Here is a 26,932-nt window from a genome sequence, read left to right on the forward strand (position 1 = left end):
TAGGTACATAGTGCCACTGATTAGGGCAGGTGGATCTTCTTATCCTCAGTACCCAGTTGCTGACGTGGACATTGCAGATGTATCCCAGTACCACCTTGCTGTCAGTGTAGAACTCTGCACCTTTGGTCTCCAGATTCATTGCATCTGAGATAAGCTCTGCCAACTCAACTGTGAGGACAGCAGCACAGAGTTCCAGTCTGGGTATCGTGTGTTCACGGAGTGGTGCCAGTTTAGTCTGGTTCATCACAAACCCGATGTGGCTCTGTTCATTTACGTCTATGGTTTTGAGGTACGCTACTGCTGCGATCGCTTTGACTGATGCATCGCAGAAGATACAAAGTCTATGCATCTTGACTTCTATGGATGGCACAGGAGCATGCAGTCGTTTCACATGAAGGTCAGTCAAGGCCTCGAGAGACCTCCTCCACTCTGCCCACAGGTCTGCTTTTTCTGCTGGAAGTGGATCGTCCCCATCAGGCGTGTCTTGAATGAAGTCTCTTAGCATCATTTTTCCTTGGATAGTTACTGGAGCTATGTATCCCAGGGGGTCGTATAGACTATTCACAAAAGAGAGAACTCCTCTGCGTGTGAAGGGTTTCTCGTCTTTACTGATCTTGAAGGTGAAGGCATCCGTCTTCAGATTCTAAAGCAATCCAAGGCTCCGCTGCATGGGATGGGAGTCGATGCTTAGGTCTAGGTCCTTTTGATCACTGGAATAGTCTTGAGAGGGAAAGGCTTCCATCAACTCTCGGCTGTTGGAGGAAATCTTGTGTAAGTTAGGCTAGACTGAGCGAGCATTTCTTGAGCCCTTTTTAATAGACTGACTGCAGCCTCATTTGTCGGTGTGGACTTCAAACAGTTGTCTACCTAGAAGTCCTTTTCTACAAAGGATCTGACGTCTGACCCATACCTTTCTTCGCCCTCTTTGGCAGAATTTCGGAGGCCGCAGATAGCAACTGCTGGGAAGGGCTGTTTCCGAAGATGTCTACCCTCATCCGGTATTCTACGATGCCCAGGGCCGGTTTTAGACAAAGTAGGACCCTAGGCAAAAGTTTAAAGTGGGGCTCCAAATGCTAACATTGTGAAATCACACATGTAGGTTACATTACATGAGCAGGATGTGGATACATGTGGCAGAGGGGCCTGGAGCCAGTGCTGGCACTGTGGCTCCCATATTCAGGGGCCTTATATCGGCCAATGGGTCTGCCACTATTAGCATTACACAGAAGCGTGGCTAGGGTCAGAAAAGATTGGGGGGCCCAAGCCTCAAGACAAAGAGTTGTCCCCCAACCCCCTCTTAATTTTTTTTTTTTTAACACTGCAGATAACAAACGGGACAGTCGTGATTTTGACACTCCCACCCACTATCCTGGCTGGGATTGTAGTTCTCCCGCACTGCAAATCAGCCACCATGCCCACCTGGCATTTCAGAAGGGGCTGTGTACCGATCACCATACAATTCCCTCTATGCACAGCACACTCCAGAACAGAAGCCCTCCCGGCTCACGTGACCAGTCACATGACTGTGACCTTATCCTATGTAACACCAGAGATAGCAGTAATAACTCTTGGAGAACAGATAATGTAGTAGATGTCACCTGCAGTCCTATGTAACACCACAGATAGTCTTACTCTGAAACGCTATGGCTAGGTTCACATGCATTTTTTTCAATAGCCAAAACCTGTTCTATTGGCAGTAAAAATGTTGTGTTCAAAACACCTGTTTTTCAACTTGTTTCTGGTGTTCTTTACACTTTTTTCAGCTTTTTTTAAAGTGAGGATGTTTGCTTTGTCTGCAGTATGTTTAAGGCCATGTTCACACATTGCGTGTTCGGTCAGTATTTCACATCAGTATGTGCAAGTCAAAACCAGGAGGGTGAGAAATCCAGAAGTGGTGACGTGTTCCTATTATACTTTTCCTCTGATTGTTCCACTCCTGTTTCTGCATTACAAATCCTGATGTGAAATCCTGACCAAATACTAAACATGTAAACGACACTTAATAGTTTAATTCACCAAAACCACTTAAAAAATTGCAGCAAAAAATGCCGTTGCAATATCTGCAGTTTTCTTTTTTTTTATTCTTTCATTGCTTTCCACGGGTGAAAACACACTGAAAGAAGTGACATGCTACAGATTTAAAAAGCGCTACAGTTCAGAAATTCAGTCAGAAAAAAAAACAAGCGCATGCAGGAGATTTCAGAAATCTCATATGTTTTGCTGGCACTTTAAAAAGCCACTATTGGCCACGTTCATATGCAGAATTTCTGCAGCTTTTTCTTCCGCAAATAAGAAGTTTACAGCATTTTATAGCACAAGCAAAGGCTGAGATTTTCAGAGATCTCCCGCACACCCTTTCATTTTCTCCTGACTGAATTTCACAACTGCAGCGCTTTAAATCTGCAGCGTGTCACTTCTTTCAGCAATTTTTTTCACCTGTAGAAAGCAATGAAAGTTTTAGTAAAGCTGCAAATGTTGCAACGTTGTTTTTCGCTGCATTTTTGGTGAATAAAACTAACTTTATTAAGCATGTACTGTAGACAAAATGCATATTGTAAAAAAAAACAAACAGCAAAAGCTCTAAGGGTGTGTGTGTCCACGGTCAGTAAACTCTGGATGCTGCGTACATTTGTAGCATCCAACCCGCAGCGGCCAGATGTTACAGCACAGTGGAGGGGATTTCTAGAAATTCCATGTCCACTATGCGTGCACATAGGCCCGCACTTGCAGAGACGGACATGCACCACGACTCTCCAGACCGAAGCATGTCAATTTATCTTGCATAGATGCGAGTCTCCGCAAGAGAAATCTCACCCCTACGATGTATTGGGTGGGTTCAGTGACCACTAGAGATGAGCGACTTTGCCTTTTTTCGGGTCGAGTCGGGTTTCATGAAACCCGACTTTCTCAAAAGTCGGGTCGAACTAAATCGGCCGATTGTCGTGAAAAGTCGAAGGCCGACTGAAACACGAAACCCAATGCAAGTCAATGGGGAACCAAGGTTGGCAGGGAGTGGAGGACAGGAAACACACCTAGAGTGCCCATTTTAATGCCAAAAACATCAATTCTTATTACGTAAGCTTGTCAACCTTAATTTACTTTATAATAATAGTTAGGCATTGAAAACTGGGGGTTATTTGGCTAAAGTTGTGGGGGGGTAGGGCTGGCTCCAGATTTTCGTGGGCCCTGGGCCAAACTGACACTGGGCTCCTTTAACACATGCCACAATTCATGATCCTCTTATACGGCAGAGAAATAGCGGTATAGTACAATGAAAAATACTTCACTTCTTACATCTCATGACTGATATCCATTTTAAATTCTCCAATAGCTCCAAAAACGGACAGTATATTACTCCATACAGTATTATGGCCACCGCATAGTGCGCTATACAGAGTAATGAGGCCCATATATTTCTCCATACAGAATCATTGGTCCCATATAATGTTTGAAACAGTATATGATGAGCTCCACATAATGCTACAGTATATGTTGGTCCCCATGGATGAAGCTCCACTGTGTTATGGGCCCAAAAAATGCTCCATATATAATGGGCCCCATTTCTAATGCTCCAGTGCATAATGGGCCCTGTAAATGCTGCTCCAGTGTCTGATGTCCACCTTTGGAATACTCCAGTGTATGGTGGGCCTCATATATCATTCTCCAGAGTATAGTACTCCCCAAAAATAGCTGTCCCAACATTGAAAACAATTAAATAAGTCTCCTCGCTAGGGAATCCCTGTACTAGTCTGGACTCCTCGTCGTCCCCATCTTCCATCTCACAGCACTTGGACTGTTTAGGCAGAGGGCGTACAGACGTGATGTCATCGCGCTCTCTGACTAGAATGTCACTGTCAGGAAACGCGGAAGATGTCACAGCGGTGGAGCAGGGAGAGGGAAGTATTTCAACTTTGCAAGTGCTGTGATCCTGAGCAAGCAGTGGGGGCCCACTTGTTGGCGACGGCACTGTCACAGGGCCCCTCATAGTACGGCGGTGTGTCTGACGGCGGGTGGGCCCTCCCACCAGCAGAGACACTTTTGCGTACTATAAGGGGCCCTGTGCCAGTGCGTTGCCCATGAGTATGCTCCCCCCCCACCTGCTCAAGGAACCTGCACTTTCATCTGCACCTTCCTCTTTGTCACCGTGTAAGGTGGTATAGTATGCGGGAAGGGGAACCTGAGTTTCATCAGGGTCAGATTCTGGCTGTGTAGAGTGCGAGGGGAATGTAGTGGTCTGGGTCAATGTACCAGTAGAATCATCTAGCAGTGGCTGGGCATCAGTGCACTTGTGGCGCCCCCAGGAGTATGGTCGCCACAATGGCATTACCTTCCTCCTAGGGAGTGTGATGTCAAGCTTGGGAGCAAAGAAGGATCTCTCTAGCAGTTAAACCAACACACAACACAGTTCCCACTCCAGGCCAGCAGGGAGACCTCTGAATCTGACTGCTGAGGAGCTGCTCTCTATGGTCGGGAGGAGGGAAGTTAGGGCAGTCTGTGAAGGGAAGGGGAAGTGTGTGGATGTGAGAAGGGGAGCTGGAGGATGAGCAGAGTTAAGGCTCACTCCTAGCTGGAGCACATGGTCGGTATTCCGGTCTCAGAGTTTGTAGGGACACTGACGGTCCTGCAGTAGAAACCGGAGGAAGTAGCAGCTGTAAATGCTCTGTTCCCAACTAAGGCTCGTAGGCCCCAGCAGCGACGTGTGTGAGCCAGAAGGAAAAAGCTATGGCTTCCTGCCATATGAAAAAGTTCCAAAAGAGAGTCAACAGGGGGAACTTCAGTGAACTCAGCACTGCGAGTACCTCAGATAAGTGCTAGATCGGAGGCCACACTACCTATCTGCAGAGAGAGAATTCCAAATTTGCTTCCAGGCTGACCAACTCATTCTCCATCTGTACTCTGGGTCCTGGACGGCACTTAGCAAGTACAGGTAAAGGAACTGCACGACTGTGTCTGTCATCTTTCTCCTGCGCCTGGCGCACGGCTCTGCTACATCCTGCACTGCACACCATCTACCAACTCTTTCATCTGCCCTGCGACTACGGCCCTACCTGTGCAGGGCTTCTACATCTTAGCTGCACCACAACGTCTGTCCCAGAGAAGCGACACTGCAGCGCGGGTCAATCTGATCAGAAACCACAGGTGACATCACGTATCATTCACCTTTAAACGTTATTCACCCCTTTGCATGGACATCCAGGGCCACAGAACGGGTCATCACCACCAACGTGACACATCCCTCTGAGACACCGGCCCGGTACCGATTAACCCCACTGCCCTGGCTGGCCACCCACACTCCATGTCAGATTCATCTTGGACTGGGGAATTCACGATTTGACTTGCTAACCCAGGCATGGTATGTTAAAAGAGCTCCATGGAGTAATCGGTAGTGTGGCCTGCCACATCCTTCACTTTTGGTAGGGGTGAAGGACACAAGGAATGGTGTTGTTCCTGACCAGAAGCCTCCACTGACGACTCAGTGCTTTTATTTTTTGAAACTTCAGAAGAGGAGGCGAGAGAGCTGGAGGCTGTGTCAGCAATGTAAGCCAAAACTTGTTCCTGAAGCTCCGGCTTTAAAAGTGGTTTACCTACTCCCAGAAAAGAGAGCCTTCGAGGCCTTGTGGAGCCAGGCGATGACGCAGGCTCAACACCTCCTGCCTTAGGTGCTATTATGCTTTTGCCGCTACCAACAGATGCAACACCACCACCACCACCATCGGGACCAGCTGGCAACCCCCGCCCACTTCCATGGCGTCTTCCACCATACTTGCTCATTTTTGTGAAAATGTACCCAAAATACCACCAGCTATATGGTACTGTAAAACAAGGTAGAAGGTGTATCTACTATTGGCGAGATTTTGAATCTCACTATAGATTTGAGGACGCTGAACTATTGTCTCAGGCCCAGTAGAGATTACACCTCAATGTAACAGGCTGAAATTGGAAGGTTTATGACAAGGTGGAGGGTGTCTATAGGATTTGTGAGAATTTGAATCTCACTATAGATTTGAGGACGCTGAACTATTGTCTCAGGCCCAGTAGAGATTACACCTCAATGTAACAGGCTGAAATTGGATGGTGTATGACAAGGTGTAGGGTGTCTATAGGATTGGTGAGAATATGAATCTCAATATAGATTTGAGGATGCTGAACTATTGTCTCAGGCCCAGTAGAGATTACACCTCAATGTAACAGGCTGAAATTGGATGGTGTATGACAAGGTGGAGGGTGTCTATAGGATTGGTGAGAATTTGAATCTCACTATAGATTTGAGGATGCAGAACTATTGTCTCTGGCCCAGTAGAGATTACACCTCAATGTAACAGGCTGAAATTGGATGGTGTATGACACGGTGGAGGGTGTCTATAGGATTTGTGAGAATTTGAATCTCACTATAGATTTAAGGATGCTGAACTATTGTCTCAGGCCCAGTAGAGATTACACCTCAATGTAATAGACTGAAATTGGATGGTGTATGACAAGGTGTAGGGTGTCTATAGGATTGGTGAGAATTTGAATCTCACTATAGATTTGAGGACGCAGAACTATTGTCTCTGGTTTAGGAGAGATTACACCTCAATGTAACAGGCTGAAATTGGATGGTGTATGACAAGGTGGAGGGTGTCTATAGGATTGGTGAGAATTTGGATCTCACTAGAGATTTGAGGACGCTGAACTATTGTCTCAGGCCCAGTAGAGATTACACCTCAATGTAACAGGCTGAAATTGGATGGTGTATGACAAGGTGTAGGGTGTCTATAGGATTGGTGAGAATTTGGATCTCACTATAGATTTGAGGACGCAGAACTATTGTCTCAGGCCCAGTAGAGATTACACCTCAATGTAAAAGGCTGAAATTGGATGGTGTATGACAAGGTGGAGGGTATCTATAGGATTGGTGAGAATTTGGATCTCCCTAGAGATTTGAGGACGCTGACAATGATGCTCTCAGTCCAAGTATGGATGCAGGCAGTCTAATAAGCAGGACTGCTGCACAGTGCACACACAAAAGGGTGGAAAAATGAACGCTTGGTAACTGTGCAGAAAAGAGGAAGAAAAGTATTTTTGCTTTTAAAAAAGCAGTTTGCACAGCAGTGTGCAAACAGCAATGCAGCTATCAGGGAGCCTTATAAGGCAGCCTAATAACCAACAGAGCTGATGCACAAAAATAGAGCCTCCCCTGTCAAATCAGTTTTTTTTGTTCTTCTTCCCTGCTTAACGCTCTCCCTACAGAATCAGCAGCAGCAGCTCTCTCTATACTAAGATCGGCAGAAGTAAGATAGCGGTTGGCGTTCACGCCCTTTTATAGCCCCTGTGACGCCACACAAAGACAGCCAATCACTTGCATGCCCTTCTCAAAGATGGTGGTGACCGATGCCATGTCATCGCATTGCCCACAGTGTGAGTCCTCCATCATTGGCTGAAAAAGGGCGCTGGAAGCATCTTTTGAAACGCGACTTTGGCGCTCTGGTCGCCGACCTTGTGGCCGACCTCACGCTATGGTCGGGTTTCGTTTCATGAAACCCGACTTCAGCGAAAGTCGCCGACTTTTGAATATGACCGACCCGTTTCGCTCAACTCTAGTGACCACATGTGGAATCACCTGCGTTCAAAAGATGGCAGCACTTTGTACAGAGCACATGTCCGCTGCGTCCAAAGTGCTGCCATTTCTGGATCGTCTGCACATACCCTAAAAAATGGGCATTTTGAAAGCAGTGTTTTTACTGCCAAGAGAGCAGGCTTTGGCAGCAAAAAAAATGCACCAAAAACGCTGATTCCTATGCACACCTGTACTATATATGTGTATGGTTTACCCTTATTATTTCACATGGGAAATCATTTATTTCTATATCATAAATCCCCTGATTCAGCAGACAATATCCCTGTCTTGTGTCATCCAGACAGTGACAGGAGGTCTCCCTGTCACAATACAAGAAGTGATTTAGTGACTATAGTCATAGCCCATGCTGATCGCTGCTGTATGTGGCTGTGAATCCTGATACTGCAGCAATCAGCACAGAGCTCTGGGACCACAGTGAGTAAATCACTGCTCTCTGACCTGTTATTGCTGCTCTTACCAGGTTCTGTGGCTTCACTTAGGCATATCCATTCTCAGGACAGTGCTAGGGGCAGCCATGATCAGGACTCAGAAGGAGACATACAGAGCTGCAGGCATCATCCTGCACTGTCTGCTGTGCTGTAATCGGCCCCTCCCCCTCACTCAACTTTTAACCTGACTGCAGGGAGAATGAGACAGGGGGCTCAAGGGGCTTTGCGGGACAGACGCTCCGGACTACAGAGCAATGCACAGCATTATTCTCTGCTGTACACCTTCTGGGCACTTCATAAATGGACTGCGGATGCAGGGGGCCCCCTTTGTAGGTGGGGGCCCCAGGCATCTGCCTGGTCTGCCTGGTCCAAACGCTGGCCCTGACGATGTCTTTCTCTGGATTGTTGTCACGGTACCAGAACCTCAAGTAGTTTCTGTGATCCTCTTTGACGAGAAAACAGTGGACCATCTGTTGTATGTCAGCCATAAATACCACCATGTCTCTGCGGAAAGAGAGTAGTACTTCCAGAAGTCTGTTGTTGAGGTCTGGACCCGACAGTAGGACATCATTCAATGAAACATCTTTGCATTTGGCGCTTGAGTAAAATTACACTCTTATTTGACATGGCTTCTTAGGATGATATACTCTGAAGATGGGCAGGTACCAACACTCTGAGGGCTGAAGTGCAGGAGCAATTTCTGCGTGGTTGTTCTGGAATATCTTCCCCATTAAGGTAAATAAGTGATCCTTCGTCTCAGGTGACTTCTGAAGCTTGTGCCTGAGGGAGATCAATTGGCTGTAGACCAGTTCCCTGTTGTTGGGTAGGTGCCTTCTCTGAGGTTGAAATGGTAAAGGTGCGACCCAACTGTTCGATTTGTCTTTGACTATTAGTCTATCCATGAAGTCCAAGAACATCCTATCTTATATAGACATCGTAACCTTGTCGTCTTCCTTTGTCCTCTGGAAGACTGTACATCCCATGTGGTCTTGTTCACCTTCACAGGCGTGGTCTTCGTTGGTAGGTGCTGAGAAAGGGCAAGGTAGGTGTCACAGGGCAGTAGGGAAAAACAGGAGACGAGGAACCTGGGCCCCTGAACTGCCCCTCAGGCTAAGGGGGTGCCCTCACTTTCCTTCCTCACTTGTCCGCCTGCAACAATGTGTCCTCCTCCCTAGCAAGGACTACCGGGGGCATATTCGCCAAAGCCGCAAAAAACTCGTCCACCGACCGTAGAGATGATGAATCGGCCGGCAGGGAGAAGGCCCAGGATAGGGGATCACCTTTAAGGAGGGTGGAGCCTGACGTGTAGCTTGCACGCCTCCTGAAAAAAACAAAAAATTATCTCTCTCTCCAGAAAACCTGTCTGGGAGAGATAACTTGGGTTCTGGTTGAGCCTGAACCTGAGCTGAGGCCCCGAGCTCCACCAACTGCTGCAGCTGCTGCTCCACCACACCATGCAGCACCCCACGCTCCTCAGTGAGGGTCTGCAGCAATTGGAGACAGGTCTGCATTAGGGCCATGGCTCACCAGAAAAAATGGACGGTTGGTAATAATGTCACGGGGCAGTAGGGAAAAACAGGAGACGTGGAACCTGGGCCCCTGAACTGCCCCTCAGGCTAAGGGGGTGCCCTCACTTTCCTTAACTTGGGAGTACACTTGATGGTAGTGAGGCCCAAGTCCCCGACCTGTTCCTATCTCCTGTTAAACCCTGAGCTAAACCCCCAACCCCCTCCCCAGGAGCTGAGACAGGGAATAAAGTGAACTGCACCGCAAACCAAAGGTAAGATAAAACAGACACTACGGGGTTAAAGCAACTAAAAAACAAAACTTAGCTTTGTCTGCTGCCAATGCTCCAAACAGCAGAGTAAGGCTCCTGAACACAGCTTTCATCAGTAACACCACTGCTCCCAATGCTCCTCTCTTCAGCAGCAACACCACTGCTCCAGATAAGCTGAACCCCCTCTGCACCAGGTAGGTCCAGTCTTCACCAAGGTTGGTTAGCAAATGACCAGTATTACCAACAGTGATCTGCAGCAGCAGATGACCTTATAAAGGGAAGTGGGAGTAGTCACCACCTGCTGACTAACTAAACATGTAGTAACACCAGCGGCCACCGGGGAGGGGGAAAACCCAGAAGCAAACTCACTAAACTTGTAGTAACACCAGCGGCCACCAGGGGCAAAAACCCATATTAACCCCCGAGGGCCAGAAAGGAAAAAGGTTTATATAAGAGTGTCCAGACTCTGACACAGATCCAAAAATGGATCGTAACAGTAGGGGAGTGTTGTTTGGCAATTCCTTTACCAGCAGACTATTGTGACATGGCTAGAAAAGAGACGGACGTCCATTTTCTAGTGTGCTTGTAAGCATACTGTTGACTGAGGCCGGCTTGTGTGCTCCTTCTAGACAAACGTCTCCTATAATGACCCATCCAAGGTCGAGCCTCTGTGCGTACGGAGCGTTCCTGGAGCCATTTATACATTCTCTAATCTTGTGGACTCGTAGTATATTTCTTCCCAGGAGTAGAGCTATTTGGGCTTCTGGATACAACTCAGGTATCAGGTGGGCTATATGCTTCAGATGGGGGTGATGTGTCACCACCTCCGGTGAAGGTATCTTTGACCTGTTGTCGGGAATCTGGTTGCACTCTAGAATGGTCGGCAGCGATCGGCAGGTTTGGCCATCTATGGATTCCACCTTGTATCCGGCTGCTTTCCTCCCCGCTGTCTCATCAGTACCTGAACACATCATCAGGGTGTAGAGAGAACCAGGGCCTACAATGCTGAAGTTGTCAAAGAAGATGGACAAGGCTAGGGACCTGTTACTTTGGTCATCCATTATTGCATATTTCTTTAGGGCTTTGTCCTTGCGGCCTGCAGGATAGACTCACACAAGGCAGATTTTTGAACAGGACCTTCCTCCTGTGAGTCCCTTACAGATCTCCGTACATTCAAAGCTGACCACAGTGGTGTCTTCGTCAGTGTTCTTCTGCTTCCCATTGTGCTCCTGTGCTTGCGACAACACTCGTGGAGGTGGACCAGGGTGCAAAGCTGTATTGTGATCCATGCTGCTGCATTCTGCACATTTCACGCTAGCTTCACAGTTCCTGGCGAGGTGAGAGGTTGTGGCACAACATTTGAAGCAGATGTTGTTCTCCTTGAGAAAACCTTTGTGAGCCTCCAAAGACTTCACCCTGAAGGCCCTGCATTTTAGTAGAAGATGTGGTTTCTTGTGTAGAGGACACTGTTTACTGACATCCTGAGGCTTGTTTTCATCTGGAGTGGGTTTATTCGCATTGTGAGGTGGGCCTGTGGAAACGATGTTAGTTTTGTGGACTGCCACGGGTGTCCTACTGGGTTTGACACCGGGGGCAGTGGAACATGACAGAGTGAAGAAAAAAACTAGGGTAATTTCTGATCTTAGCTTGTTGGGTAACAAAATCTATGAAAACAGTGAAAGGAGGGAATGGTACATTATGATTTTGTTTATACCATGAACCATATGTAACCCACTTTTCTTGTAGGTTGTAAGGAAGTTTTTGTATTATTGGATTGACACCCCTAGCGGTGTCTAAGAATACCAATCTGGGAAAGTCTCCTTCCTCCTGGGCAACCTGTAACTCTATCAATAAATCACTCAATTCTCTAAGCTTTTGATAACCTTTAGGTCCTATCTTAGGGAAATCATCAATTATTTTGTATAAATCATTCTCTATGACTTCTACTGTCCCATAGCATTCATCAAGTCTTTCCCACACTTTACGTAGACCTGTGTGTGGATGCTTTATATTAATATCTCTTAGTCTTTTGGCATGCTCGACCGACTCACTTCCGAGCCATTTTACTAGGAGATCTAACTCCTCACTACTAGAAAGGTCCAGACCAAGAATGGCTTTCCGGAACGAGGCTCACCATGACCTATAGTTTTCGGGTTTATCAGAGAACTTTACAAGTCCCTTTGTAACCAGTTCTCGGCTGGAAAAGAACTTTGCACAGTACATGGTGGCTCGGTCAATACTGGCATGAGTCGGTGTGTTATAGTCATGTCTAGTCTGTGGTGTATCACCATACCTGTAAGATGCTTCTGACTTCGGATAGTCTGTGCAGTACCTTCTTGGTGAAGAAGGTGTCTCTTTAAGGCAGGATGGGAGCTGTTTTTTTTGCTCATTGGAAAGGTAGCTGTGGTCGACATCTCTGTGTTAGACGTCTCCTCGTCTATAGTACTGAAGTTCAGGGTTGGCTGGTAATCGGCATAGGCTGATTGATGTGGTGCGTCAGGGCTGTCATCCACTCCGGAATGTTGACGGACGTACTCTGAGACGTGCTGCGCTGCATCTTGCTGCTCTAGATCTGATCCAAGAATATTGAATCAGGATCCTTCATAGCTTCCAAATACTCTGCCTTAGCTATTGCAGCTGCTGTCTCTTTGTCTGCTGCAAGTCTTTCTAGAGACGCTCGCAGGCGCGCACTCTCCACCTCTTGCTCTGCCTGCAAACTTGCAGTTTCGGCTTGCAGGCGTGCAGTTTCTGCCTCTCTCTCTGTCTGCAAACATGCAGTTTCTGCTTGCAGGCGTGTAGTTTCCACCTCTCTCTCTGCCCGCAAACGTGCGGTTTCCGTACCTTGCTCTGCCTGCAGACATACCTTCACTGCTTCATGCTCTGCTTGTCTCAGCTGTAGATGCATCTCTCGTTCGGCGAAGGAGGATCTCGCTTTAACAGCTTCAGCTTCGGCATGAGCGACAGCAACGAGTTCTGCTATTGATGACCTGCTAGAGCTTGCTCGTGACCTCGTTTTGAGTGTGGATGTGCTGTTTTGAGACATTGTGTATTTAGCTGCGTACTGCTGAGTATATTGGCGGGAAAATGAGTCTATGTATACACGGACTTCAGAGTGGTGGGAATGGTTTAGCACTTGTTGGCGGGCTGCACTCTCGTTCTGCGGCTGTATGGCGGCTGCTATGATACCCCTATGGGGAGCAGTGTGGGTGTTCACGGTCCTGTACAGTCTGATCAACTACAGCCTGCGACCGGCTATAAGTTTCACTGAAGGCAGCTAATTCGGTCTTACTGGGCCCTAGACTCTTGTCCCCTGCGGCTGTTTGGCGGCTGCCGAAATACCCGTAAGCGGTGCAGTCTGGGTGATAGTGGTCCCGTATAGCCTGTACAACCACCACCTGCGACTGGCGGTTCCATTTTTACTGAGCCCTGCACTCTTGTCCCCTGCAGCTGTATGGCAGCTGCTGTAATACCCGTATGCGATGCAGTCTGGGTGATAGCGGTCCCTTATAGCCTGTACAACCACCACCTGCGACCCTCGGTTCTTACTGTTCTGCCTTCATCCACGTATGATGCTGCGTGGATTCCAGCATATGGCAAAACCCTTCATCCACTTCCCAGTAAAAAGACTGTATGGATTCTTAACTCTATATTTATTGAGATGATGATGTGAACTTGGTAACAGTGAACAACAATGGTGGATGATAACGGGCAAAAACTACAAAGAAATAGACAGTATATCAGTGCTGGCAGATAACAAAACCAGAGCAATAATACAGGGTGCTATTACATCAGTAACAGAAGTATTACAGAGGTTGCGCAATACAACACATAAATGCAGTTAAGAGGGATATCTAAAGCAAACTTAGGCTGCCAGCATTGCACTACCCTAAACAGAAATGCATCTATCTACATGCAGTGCCGCTGCGGGTCCGCATCAGTTTTTGCTGCGGTGTACAGCACCATTATTCCCTATGGGAATAAAAAACTGCAGTGCAGACGGTGCGGATTTTTCCGCACGGTTTTCCTGCGGTTTTGAAACCGCAGAAAGAATTGACATGTCAATTCTTTCTGCGGATTCCGCAGCGGTTTCCCATCTCCACCATTGTGGAGATGGAGAAACCGCAGGGCCAAACCGCAGGATAATCCGCAGATAAACCGCAGGTCTTTTGACCTGCGGATTTACCTGCGGATTTTACAAAATCTGCGCGACCAAATCCGCACCCCATTCCGCAGCGTGTGCACGTAGCCTAAGTCTGCCTATGGGGGGGTGCTGCCTTATTTCTCAGTCTGCCTATGGGGGGTGCTGCCTAATTTCTCAGTCTGCCTATGGGGGGGTGCTGCCTTACCTATCCGTCTGCCAATGGGGGGATGTTGCATTACCTATAAGTTTGCCTATGGGGGGTGCTGCCTTACCTATACGTCTGCCTATGGGGGTGCTGCATTACCTATAAGTCTGCCTATGGGGGGGTGCTGCCTTATTTCTCAGTCTGCCTATGTGGGGTGCTGCCTTACCTATCGGTCTGCCTATGGGGGGGTGCTACATTACCTATAAGTCTGCCTATGGGGGGGGGGTGCTGCCTTACCTTACATTCTGCCTATGGGGTGGTGTTGCCTTTCCTTACAGTCTGCCTATGGGGGTGCTGCCTTACATTACAGTCTGGCTATGGGGGGTGCTTCCTTACATTATAGTCTGCCTATGGGGGGTGCTGCCTTACATTATAGTCTGCCTATGGGGGGTGCTGCCTTATATTACAGTCTGCCTATGGGAGGGTACTGCCTTACATTACAGTTTGCTTATGGGGGGCTGCATTATACTATAGAGTCTGCCTATGGGGGGGGCTGCATTATACTGTAGAGTCTGCCTATGGGGAGTGCACTATACTATATTGAGGACTATCTGGTTTATTATGCTATATTGAGGCTACCTAGGGGGCCATCATAGAGTGTGGGTATTACAGTAAGGGTTCAATCATACAGTGTAGGAGCCATCAAAAAGTTTGGGGGATAGTAAGGGGTCAGTATATATACAGTGAGGGGGCATTATACTGTGTATAGGGGAGCTGTACGGGGGGGACTCTGGACATTATTAAATATAAAGTGAGCACTTATTGTTATAGGGGAACTCGGTGAACTGTGACTGTCAAAGGGGCACAAAGATGGCATTATTACTTTCTAGGGGGCAAAGTGTGGGTACTGTTTTTCTAGGGCACGGCAGCAGCGGATCAGCATTGGAGTATCAGGTGCAGTAATAGGGACACACACGGCAGCAGCGGATCAGCATTGGGGTATCAGGTGCAGTAATAGGGACACATATGGCAGCAGTGGCTCAGCATTGGGGTATCAGGTGCAGTAATAGGGACATATACGGCAGCAGAGGCTCAGTATTGGGGTATCAGGTGCAGTAATAGGGGCACATACGGCAGCAGAGGCTCAACATTGGGGTATCAGGTGCAGTAATAGGGACACATACGGCAGCAGAGGCTCAGTATTGGGGTATCAGGTGGAATAATAGGGGCACATATGGCAGCAGCGGCTCAGCATTGGGGTATCAGGTGTAGTAATAGGGACACATACGGCAGCAGAGGCTCAGCATTGGGGTATCAGGTGCAGTAATAGGGTCACATACGGCAGCAGCGGCTCAGTATTGGGGTATCAGGTGCAGTAATAGGGACACATACGGCAGCAGCGGCTCAGCATTGGGGTATCAGGTGCAGTAATAGCGACACACACGGCAGCAGCGGATCAGCATTGGGGTATCAGGTGCAGTAATAGGGACACATATGGCAGCAGCGGCTCAGCATTGGGGTATCAGGTGTAGTAATAGGGACACACACGGCAGCGGCTCAGCATTGGGGTATCAGGTGTAGTAATAGGGACACACACGGCAGCGGCTCAGCATTGGGGTATCAGGTGTAGTAATAGGGACACACACGGCAGCAGCGGATCAGCATCGGAGTATCAGGTGCAGTAATAGGGACACATATGGCAGCAGCGGCTCAGCATTGGGGTATCAGGTGCAGTAATAGGGACACATACGGCAGCAGAGGCTCAGTATTGGGGTATCAGGTGCAGTAATAGGGACACATACGGCAGCAGCGGCTCAGTATTGGGGTATCAGGTGCAGTAATAGGGACACATACGGCAGCAGCGGCTCAGCATTGGGGTATCAGGTGCAGTAATAGGGACACATATGGCAGCAGCGGCTCAGCATTGGGGTATCAGGTGTAGTAATAGGGACACATACGGCAGCAGAGGCTCAGCACTGGGGTATCAGGTGCAGTAATAGGGACACATACGGCAGCAGCGGCTCAGTATTGGGGTATCAGGTGCAGTAATAGGGACACATATGGCAGCAGCGGCTCAGCATTGGGGTATCAGGTGTAGTAATAGGGACACACACGGCAGCGGCTCAGCATTGGGGTATCAGGTGCAGTAATAGGGACATATACGGCAGCAGAGGCTCAGAATTGGGGTATCAGGTGCAGTAATAGGGGCACATACGGCAGCAGAGGCTCAACATTGGGGTATCAGGTGCAGTAATAGGGACACATACGGCAGCAGAGGCTCAGTATTGGGGTATCAGGTGGAATAATAGGGGCACATATGGCAGCAGCGGCTCAGCATTGGGGTATCAGGTGTAGTAATAGGGACACATACGGCAGCAGAGGCTCAGCATTGGGGTATCAGGTGCAGTAATAGGGACACATACGGCAGCAGAGGCTCAGTATTGGGGTATCAGGTGCAGTAATAGGGACACATACGGCAGCAGCGGCTCAGTATTGGGGTATCAGGTGCAGTAATAGGGACACATACGGCAGCAGCGGCTCAGTATTGGGGTATCAGGTGCAGTAATAGGGACACATACGGCAGCAGAGGCTCAGTATTGGGGTATCAGGTGCAGTAATAGGGACACATGCAGCAGCGGCTCAGTATTGGGGTATCAGGTGCAGTAATAGGGACACATACGGCAGCAGAGGCTCAGTATTGGGGTATCAGGTGCAGTAATAGGGACACATGCAGCAGCGGCTCAGTATTGGGGTATCAGGTGCAGTAATAGGGACACATACGGCAGCAGCGGCTCAGTATTGGGGTATCAGGTGCAGTAATAGGGACACATACGGCAGCAGAGGCTCAGCATTGGGGTATCAGGTGCAGTAATAGGGACACATACGGCAGCAGCGGCTCAGCATTGGGGTATCAGGTGCAGTAATAGGGACACATACGGCAGCAGAGGCTCAGTATTGGGGTATCAGGTGCAGTAATAGGGACACATACGGCAGCAGAGGCTCAGCATTGGGGTATCAGGTGCAGTAATAGGGACACATACGGCAGCAGCGGCTCAGCATTGGGGTATCAGGTGCAGTAATAGGGACACATACGGCAGCAGAGGCTCAGTATTGGGGTATCAGGTGCAGTAATAGGGACACATGCAGCAGCGGCTCAGTATTGGGGTATCAGGTGCAGTAATAGGGACACATACGGCAGCAGAGGCTCAGTATTGGGGTATCAGGTGCAGTAATAGGGACACATGCAGCAGCGGCTCAGTATTGGGGTATCAGGTGCAGTAATAGGGACACATACGGCAGCAGCGGCTCAGTATTGGGGTATCAGGTGCAGTAATAGGGACACATACGGCAGCAGAGGCTCAGCATTGGGGTATCAGGTGCAGTAATAGGGACACATACGGCAGCAGCGGCTCAGCATTGGGGTATCAGGTGCAGTAATAGGGACACATACGGCAGCAGAGGCTCAGTATTGGGGTATCAGGTGCAGTAATAGGGACACATACGGCAGCAGAGGCTCAGCATTGGGGTATCAGGTGCAGTAATAGGGACACATACGGCAGCAGCGGCTCAGCATTGGGGTATCAGGTGCAGTAATAGGGACACATACGGCAGCAGAGGCTCAGTATTGGGGTATCAGGTGCAGTAATAGGGACACATGCAGCAGCGGCTCAGTATTGGGGTATCAGGTGCAGTAATAGGGACACATACGGCAGCAGAGGCTCAGTATTGGGGTATCAGGTGCAGTAATAGGGACACATGCAGCAGCGGCTCAGTATTGGGGTATCAGGTGCAGTAATAGGGACACATACGGCAGCAGCGGCTCAGTATTGGGGTATCAGGTGCAGTAATAGGGACACATACGGCAGCAGAGGCTCAGCATTGGGGTATCAGGTGCAGTAATAGGGACACATACGGCAGCAGCGGCTCAGCATTGGGGTATCAGGTGCAGTAATAGGGACACATACGGCAGCAGAGGCTCAGTATTGGGGTATCAGGTGCAGTAATAGGGACACATACGGCAGCAGAGGCTCAGCATTGGGGTATCAGGTGCAGTAATAGGGACACATACGGCAGCAGCGGCTCAGCATTGGGGTATCAGGTGCAGTAATAGGGACACATACGGCAGCAGAGGCTCAGTATTGGGGTATCAGGTGCAGTAATAGGGACACATACGGCAGCAGAGGCTCAGCATTGGGATGTCAGTAAGATGAGGGGTTTGTGCAGGTTGGGGATAGATGGTGATGGGGCTGGAATATGAGAAGTGAAACGTGTTTTTGTTGTATTCTCTGTAGCCGAGTCCTGGCTGGAGAATTTTCATTGTTGGTCTGGGCCAGATGGAAAAGATGTGAAAAGTGACCGATTCCATCAGAAAGAATGTCAGCGGTAAGATACTATCTGTAACTCTACTGTGATCTCTTATATGTTTTGTAGGACTGGTATTTATCACTGACCATATGGCGGTGATATCTATATTGGTCTTTATATAGAGATTATTTTCAGTAAAATCACAGTCATCTGCTGAGATTCTCCTACATCCACTATTAGGGTGCGTCACTGAGTTGTAATCAAGGGTTACCTGGTTAGGGGACCACTCAGAAGTTTCGACCCCCCTATCCAAAACCCTAGCTACGCCTCTGACATAGGGGTACCACATCAGTAGCAGCAGGAATGCTTTGCCCCTGCACTATGGAAGTCTCTGGGCCGTCACTTATAGTTCCGAGATGAATGCCTCAGGACCATAGATGCAGAGTCCCGGAAGCCCTGGAAGCAGGACTCCTCCTGAGCAGAGCTGCAGGGAGCTGGCTGCCGCCATGCACAGGCAGCGCACGGTGTGTCTGTTTTGGGCAGTGTTGGGCAGGGCTGTCACAAGTGACAGGGGAGGGGCGTGTCACCCGGATAGAAGCAGCCCTGCAGGTCACCTCCCTGCTCCTAGCTGCCTGTATGCCACAGTGGGACACGCTGCTGCACTCTGGAAGCCTCTGCCTGCCGGGCGACCACCCCCCATGTGCCAGGCAGGCTACACTGATGGACGCCCCGGTGCTGCTGACCCTACTACTCGGTAAGAAGGAAACTATGGTCCGGCTGAGGTGAGGGACACAGCGGCTGTGTGTGGGGGCTGCCCTGTCTCCCTGTGCGCTGTATAGTGCTGCTATATATGTCACTACTGACTGTACAGTGCTGGAGGGGCTGTCACCTCATGTGTCACTATGGGTCTCATAGCTGGAGCTCTATTCCATATCTATTATCTACTTATCTATCTATCATCTATGTAGCTATCTGTCTGTCTGTATATCTATCTATCCCCTATCTATCTATCTATCTATCTATCTATCTATCCCATATCTATCTATCCATCTATCCCATATCTATCTATCTATCCTCTATCTATCTATCTATCTATCTATCTATCTATCTATCTATCTATCTTTCTATTATCTATCATCTATGTAGCTGTCTGTCTGTCTGTATATCTATCTATCCCCTATCTATCTATCTATCTATCTATCTATCTATCTATCTATCTATCTATCTATCTATCCATCTATCCCATATCTAGCTATCTATCCTCTATCTATCTATCTATCTATCCATCTATCTATCTTTCTATTATCTATCATCTATGTAGCTATCTGTCTGTCTGTATATCTATCTATCTATCTATCTATCTCATTATCTATCTATCTCATATCTATCTATCTATCTATCCCATATCTATCTATCCATCTATCCCATATCTATCTATCTATCCTCTATCTATCTATCCATCTATCTATCTTTCTATTATCTATCATCTATGTAGCTGTCTGTCTGTCTGTATATCTATCTATCTCATATCTATCCATCTATCTATCTATCTATCTATCTATCTATCTATCTATCTTTCTATTATCTATCATCTATGTAGCTATCTGTCTGTCTGTATATCTATCTATCTATCTTTCTATTATCTATCTATCTATCCATCCATCCATCCATCCATCCATCCATCCATCCATCTATCTCTCTCTCTCTCTCATAGATCAGTGTATTTTGCGGCACATGTGCTGGATGTTGTCAGTTCTGCCTGTGATCTCTAATAAGCGGAGCTCAGCCCTCCTTTGTAACCTGCCCTGTGTGATGGTGACAGCCTGGATGCCGCGCTCAGTCACCATACAGTCCAGCAGCGAACTATGGGGATCCCTTATTCTCCCTTTAGCGTAGTGATTTCCATACGAAGCATACAGCCAGGTATATTATAATTAGAGACGTATGCACGGTTATTCTCGTCGTTGGCAGTTGCTGGTAATAAGTTCTATATTCCATGTATTGTTTGTCTCTTATGTCTTTATACTTCTTCTTGTCTGTAAATACTTTTTATAGGTCATTAGTGCGTGTAAGAGCAGGTATAATAACAGAATCGCAGTGCGTGAGTGAGGGAGTGCTGTCATACAGAGGCGATACAATGGATCCTGCGCACATGTGAACAATACATAGATGTGGATTCCACAGTGTTTGCTTATACAAGTGATACAACACTACGCATTTTGCTGTTTTTATAGCACATCACTGCCATGCTAGGCATTAATATATTCTGTAGACACTAAAACATGCTGTCAGATAATCATTAAAATAATCTTTAGGCTCTGTGAACACGTAGCGGAACTCTCGTGGAAGTTACAGCGAGAATTCCGGAATTCCATTCTGCGGGAAAATCGCATTTTAAATTCCCGCGATTTTCCCAGGGAAAAACTAGCGATTTGCAAGTGTTTGTAGCTTGCAGAATGCTAGCGTTTTCCAAGCGATCTGTAGCATCGCTTGGAGAACTGATAGACAGGTTGGTCACACTCGTCAAACATAGTTTTTGACGTGTGACCAACTTTTTACTATTGAGGCTGCAAAATGCAGCCTCAATAGTAAAATATCTAATGTTAAAAATAATAAAAAAAAATAAAAAATGGTGTTATATTCACCTTACGGCATCCCGTGCAGCGTCCCCAGGCCTCAGCGATGCTTCCGTTCCCAGTAATGCCTTGCGAGACCTTTGATGACTTCGCGGTCTCGTGATAATGTAGCGGTCTCGCGAGGAATAGGGACCGCTACAGTAATTGCGAGACCGCGTCGTCATCAAAGGTCTCGCAAGGCATTACTGGGAACGGAAGCATCGCTGAGGTCCTGGAAGGCTGCGCAGGACGCCGGAAGGTGAATATAACCCGATTTTTTATTTTTTATTCTATTTTTTACAGGGATATTGTACCCACAGCCCCAAGGAGAGTCTCCTCTCCTCCGGACCGTGGGTACCATCTGCAAATGTTCTGCTTACTTTTCGCTGGTGGGCACAGCCACATGGGGGAAGTAAGCGGAACAATGCATTCCTATGGGTTCGCCGCGATTCCGCAAAATAATGAGCTTGCTGTGGATTTTTCCGTGATGCGATTCCGCCGCGGGAAAATCCACAGCATTAGCACAGCATTGCGGAATCCCATAGGATTGCATGGTATGCTGTTTTTTTGCGTTTTCGCAGCAAAATCGCATTAAAAAACGCAGCGCAAACACAAAAAAAAGCGACGTGTGAATGCAGCCTTGATGTTCCAAGGATGTAAAGACATAATAGAGGGTTCCACGGATAGCTGTTAAAGTGCCATTCCAACCTTATTTATGCCATGTTCAAAGAATATGCTACCAATTTGTGATAGATATGGATACCATCATTTGGACCCAAACCTCTCTCCATAACAGGGGTTCCTCCGACCGCATCTTGTCCTGTGTGATGGCCACTGTATCCAGGTGGAGACTTTATGAAGACTGGCCATACATATGCATTGCTATTTGCATTCACTCCTATGGCAGTTTTCTCTCTAGATTCTCTGAAGTGGCATGTGTTCATACCGTCACAATTTCTGACCATTTAATGACTTAGAATCATAGAATTGTAGAGTTGAAAGGGACCTCCTGATCATCGTGTCCAACCCCCTGCTCAAAGCAGGATTCACTAAATCATCCCAGATAGATGTCTGTCCAGCCTCTGTTTAAAGACTTCCATTGAAGGAGAACTCACCACCTCTCTTGGCAGCCTATTCCACTCACTGATGATCACCCTCACTGTCAAAAAGTTTTTTCTAATATCTAATTTGTGTCTCCTCCCATTCAGTTTCATCCCAATGCTTCTACTATTTCCATCTGCAAATGAGAATAAAGATGATCCTTCTACAATGTGACAGTCCTTGAGATGTTTGTAGACAGCTATTAAGTCTCCTCTCAGTTTTCTTTTTTGCAAGTTAAACATTCCCAAATCCTGTAACCGTTCCTCATAGAACATGGTTTGCAGACCGGTCACCATTCTGTTCGCTCTTCTTTGGACTTGCTCTAGTTTATTGATGTCTTTTTTAAAATGTGGTGCCCAAAACTGGACACAGTATTCCAGATGAGGTCTGACCAAAAAGGAGTAGAGGGCAATAATGACTTCACGTGATCTCTAGACTGTATGCTTCAGTTAATTAACCTCAGATTTGTATTTGACTTTTTTGCTGCTGCATCACACTGTTGACTCATGTTCAGTCTGTGATCTATTAGTATACCCAAGTCTTTTTCACATGTGCTGTTGCTTAGCCCTATTCCTCCCATACTGTATATGGGTTTTTTCATTTTTATTGCCCAGATGTAGAACTTTGCATTTTTCCCTGTTTAAAAACCGGTCTGTTAGTTGCTGCCCACTGCTCCAGTTTGTTTATATCTTTTTGAATCCTCTCTCTCTCTTCTCTAGTATTAGCTATCCCTCCTAGCTTTGTGTCATCAGCAAATTTAATCAGTTTACCCTCTATTCCTTCATCTAAATCGTTGATAAAGATGTTGAACAATACAGGGCCCAGGACAGAGCCCTGTGGTACCCCACTTGAGACATTCTTCCAACTGGATGTGCAGCCATTTATGACCACTCTTTGGGTCCGATCACTAGTCATTTTTTCAATAAGGATTGTGTGAGATACTTTGTCAAATGCTTTGCTGAAGTCAAGATATACTATATCTACAGCATTTCCCTGATCCACCCAGTCAGTGAGTCTGTCATAGAAGGAAATTAAGTTAGTCTGACATGACTTAGTTACAAACCCATGCTGACTCTTTTTAATCACTTCATTCTTGTCCAGGTACTTACATACATGTTGTTTAATAATTTGTTCAAAGATCTTTCCTGCTATAGAAATCAGACTCACTGGCCTATAGTTAGTTCCCTGGGTCCACCTTCTTCCCCTTTTTGAAGATAGGAACAACATTTGCTCTTCTCCAGTCTTCTGGGACTTCTCCTTCAAGAATTTTCAAAGATTATGGAGAGTGGTTCAAAAATGTCTTCTGCTATCTCCTTCAGTACTCTGGGGTGTAATTCATCTGTACCTGGAAACTTGAATTCATTTATGTTAGCTAAGTATTCCCTCACTATCGTTCTGCTTATAGATAGCCTGGATTATTCTATTCCCTTAATAGGACAGTGAAGAACAGTTGATGTTACATTTCCTTTCTGAGAGAAATCAGATGCAAAATAGGAATTTAAAAGTTCAGCCTTCTCAACATCCTGTCTTACCATTTCATCATTTTAATCCTGTAAAAATGCTATAGCATCTTTTACTTTTCTTTTACTTTTGACATATCCCCAAATCCTTTTTTATTGCTTTTGACATCTCTTGCAAGCCTCAATTCATTGTCAGCTTTAGTAATCTGATTTGTGCCCTGCAGGTTCTGCAGACAGCGTTATATTTTTCTTTAGATATGCCTCCCTCTTTCCATTTTATAAACATTTCTTTCTTGCATTTTAGCATGTGTTTAAGTTCTGTGTTCCTCCATCCTGGTTTCCTTAAATGCTTCTTATTCTTCCATCTTATTGGAATTGTTAACAGTTGTGCTTTGAGAATCTCATTTTTCAAGATTTCCCATCCTTCCTGGACATTTTTGTCCTTAAGGCTATCCAGCCATTGGATCCCTCCAATTCAGTTTCTGAGTGCCTTAAAATCTGCCTTTCTGAAATCTAACCTTGACGTCTGAGTCTTCACAGGTCTTCCTCCTCTAGTTATCCAAAATTCTAAAATAGCATGGTCGCTACCTCCTAGGGTCCCAGCCACTTTTACCTCCTCAGCCATTTCCTCCCTGTTTATAAGGATTAGATCCAAGGTAGCAGTTCCCCTTGTTTTCTCCCTTACCTTTTGGAAGATAAAGTTGTCAGCAAGAGAGGATAAGAATTTCCTTGACCTGTTAGTTTTGCCTGAGAGAGATTCCCAACAAATGTCTGGATAGTTGAAATCTCCCATGACAACTATGTCATATTTTTTGGAGAACTTGGCCATTTGATGCATAAAGAGTTCATCCATATCTTCAGCTTGCACAGGCTGCCTGTAGTAAATGCCTACAATGGTGTCCTTTCCGTTCTCTCCTTGTATTCTAAGGCTATGTGCACATGTTGCTGATTTGCTGCGGATCCGCAGCAGATTTTCTGCGCAAAATTGCTGCAGTTCAGAAAGTGATTTATAGTACAATGTAAATCAGTGGGGAAAAAAAATAGCTGTGCAAATGCTGCGGAAAATTCCGCACGGAATCCGCAGCGGTTTATGTTAAGCAGCATGACAATTCTTTTTGCGGATCCGCATGCGTTCTTACACCCATTCCTTTATAGAAATCCGCAGTGGTAAAAACGCATGCCAATCCGCAAGGAATCCACACAAAATCCGCAAAAAAAGCGTGAATTTTGACCTGCAGATTCCACCAAGTTTCAGTGATTCCAATGTCATCATATTTCTTTTCCTGCTTTAGTAGTTCCAGTTCTCCTTGTTTGTTGCCCATGCTTTGTGCATTAGTATAGAAACATTTTAGTTTGTGATTGGTTTCTCTTTCTCCAATATTTTTATTACTTAGATTCTTTTGTCTTTGTTTTTCCTTTCCATTTCTAATAGCAGAGTTCTCAATAGTATTTGTCAGGTGTATGACTTTTTCTGGCCTTTTGTTTCCCTTCCCACATTGTTCTAGTTTAAAGCTCTCCTGGTGAGTATAGCAAGGCAACTTCCAAATACATGTTTTCCAGTCTTCGTAAGGTGCACCCCATCTCTAGCAAGTAGTCCATCGTATAGGTAATTCACTCCGTGAGCCCGAAATCCAAATCCTTGCTGATGGCACCATCGACGTAGCCAGTTGTTCACTTGTAGAATCTTATTCCACCTCCTTGTTCCAAAATTTTCAAAATTGTGGGTAAACAACTTTGTTGCAAGCATGTGATGCTTGTTCAAACTCACCTGTGGCAAGTAACAGGTGTGGGCAATATGAAAACCCCACATGAAACCAGATAAATAGGGAGAGGTTGAGTAAATCTGCATTGTGTGTCTGTGTATTTGTGCTACACTAAGCATGGAGAGCAGAAAGAGGAGTAGAGAGCTGTCTGAGGACTTGAGAACCAAAAAATTGTTGAATATCAACAATCTCAAAGTTACAAGTACATCTCCCGAGATCTTGATGTTCGGTTATCCATGGTGCACGACATAATCAAGATGTTTCAAACCCATAGCACTGTAGCTATCTCCCTGGATGTGGACGGCAGAGAAAAATTGATGCAAGATTGCAACGCAGGATAGTCCCAATGGTGGATAAGCAGCCCCAATCATGTGCCAGAGAAATTAACACTGTCCTCTAGGATGCATCAGTGTCAATGCGAACTATCCATTGACATATGAATGAAATTAAATGCTTTGAAGAGACCCAGGAGGACCCCACTGCTGATACTTAGACATAAAAAAGTTAGACTGCAGTTTGCCAAAATGTACTTGAGTAAGCCAAAATCCTTCTGGGAAAGCGTCTTGTGGACAGATGAGACTAAGAGTATTTTGGTAAAGCACATCATTCTACTGTTTACCGAAAACAGAATAAGGCCTACAAAGAATAGAACGCATTCCCTACAGTCAAATATGGTGGAGGTTCAAAGATATTTTGAGGTTAATTTGCTTTCTCTTGGCAGTGGGTGCTTTGACTGTGTTCAAGATATCATGAAATCTAAAGATTACCACAGGATTTTGGGTTGCAATGTAATGCCCAGTGTCAGAAAGCTGGGTTTGTGTCCTAGGCCGTGGGTCTTCCAGTAGGACAATGAACCTTAACATACTTCAAGAAGCACCTGGAATTGGATGAAAATAAAGCTCTGGAGAGTTCTGAAGTGTCTAGCAATGAGTCTGTTCAATGAATCCTATTGAACACCTGTGGAGAGATCTTAAAATTGCTGTTGGGAGTAGGCACTCAAATATGAGAGACCTTGAACAGTTTGCAAGAGAAGAGTGGGCAAAAATTCAAGTTGAGAGGTGTAAGAAGCTTCTTGAAGGTTATAGGAAGCGATTGATTGCATTTATTTATTCCAAAGGGTGTGCAACTAAATATTAAGTTGAAGGTGCCAATAATTTTGTCTGGCCCATTTTGGAGATTTTGTGTGAAATTTGCTTTTTTTCTCTGTTTTTTTTATGGGTTGTTCCAGTACACACAAAGGAAATAAACATGTGTATAACAAAATGTGTAATTGTAATAATTTTCTGCGAGAAATACTGCAAGAAAAATTTCAGGCATGCCAACACTTTTGGCCATGACTGTAGCTCTCTAATAAGATGTATTACAGTGTCTCATCTTCATTTGTACTCTTCATTTAGCATAGTTACTATTTGATTGTGTTATTTGCTGGTACCGAAACACATGTATCCTACACCAGTGGCCATAAGGATGCGTGTGAGATGGAGGATCTTTCCATGTCACCCTCAGGGAATATTCAATTTTGGAAAAAGTGTTATATTTTTGTCACTAGATTTCAGCCGCATTCATCTGAAGGTGGAGA

At 46.3% G+C, this 26,932-nt stretch overlaps 1 protein-coding gene across 1 annotated transcript in view; it reads left to right on the forward strand.

The window, feature by feature from the left end:
- The first annotated feature begins 19,025 nt into the window (after nt 1–19,025).
- Nucleotides 19,026–26,932, forward strand: part of BTC (betacellulin) — a 77,204-nt gene continuing 69,297 nt past the window's right edge. The window contains exon 1 of the mRNA XM_073590650.1: nt 19,026–19,168. Within this exon, the coding sequence (XP_073446751.1) occupies nt 19,051–19,168 (118 nt within the window). The 5' untranslated portion in view covers nt 19,026–19,050. The remainder of the gene's footprint in view (nt 19,169–26,932) is intronic.

The sequence above is a fragment of the Dendrobates tinctorius genome, unplaced genomic scaffold (assembly GCF_039654945.1).
Source record: "Dendrobates tinctorius isolate UK_male_01 unplaced genomic scaffold, ASM3965494v1 ptg000011l, whole genome shotgun sequence".
NCBI lineage: Eukaryota > Metazoa > Chordata > Amphibia > Anura > Dendrobatidae > Dendrobates > Dendrobates tinctorius.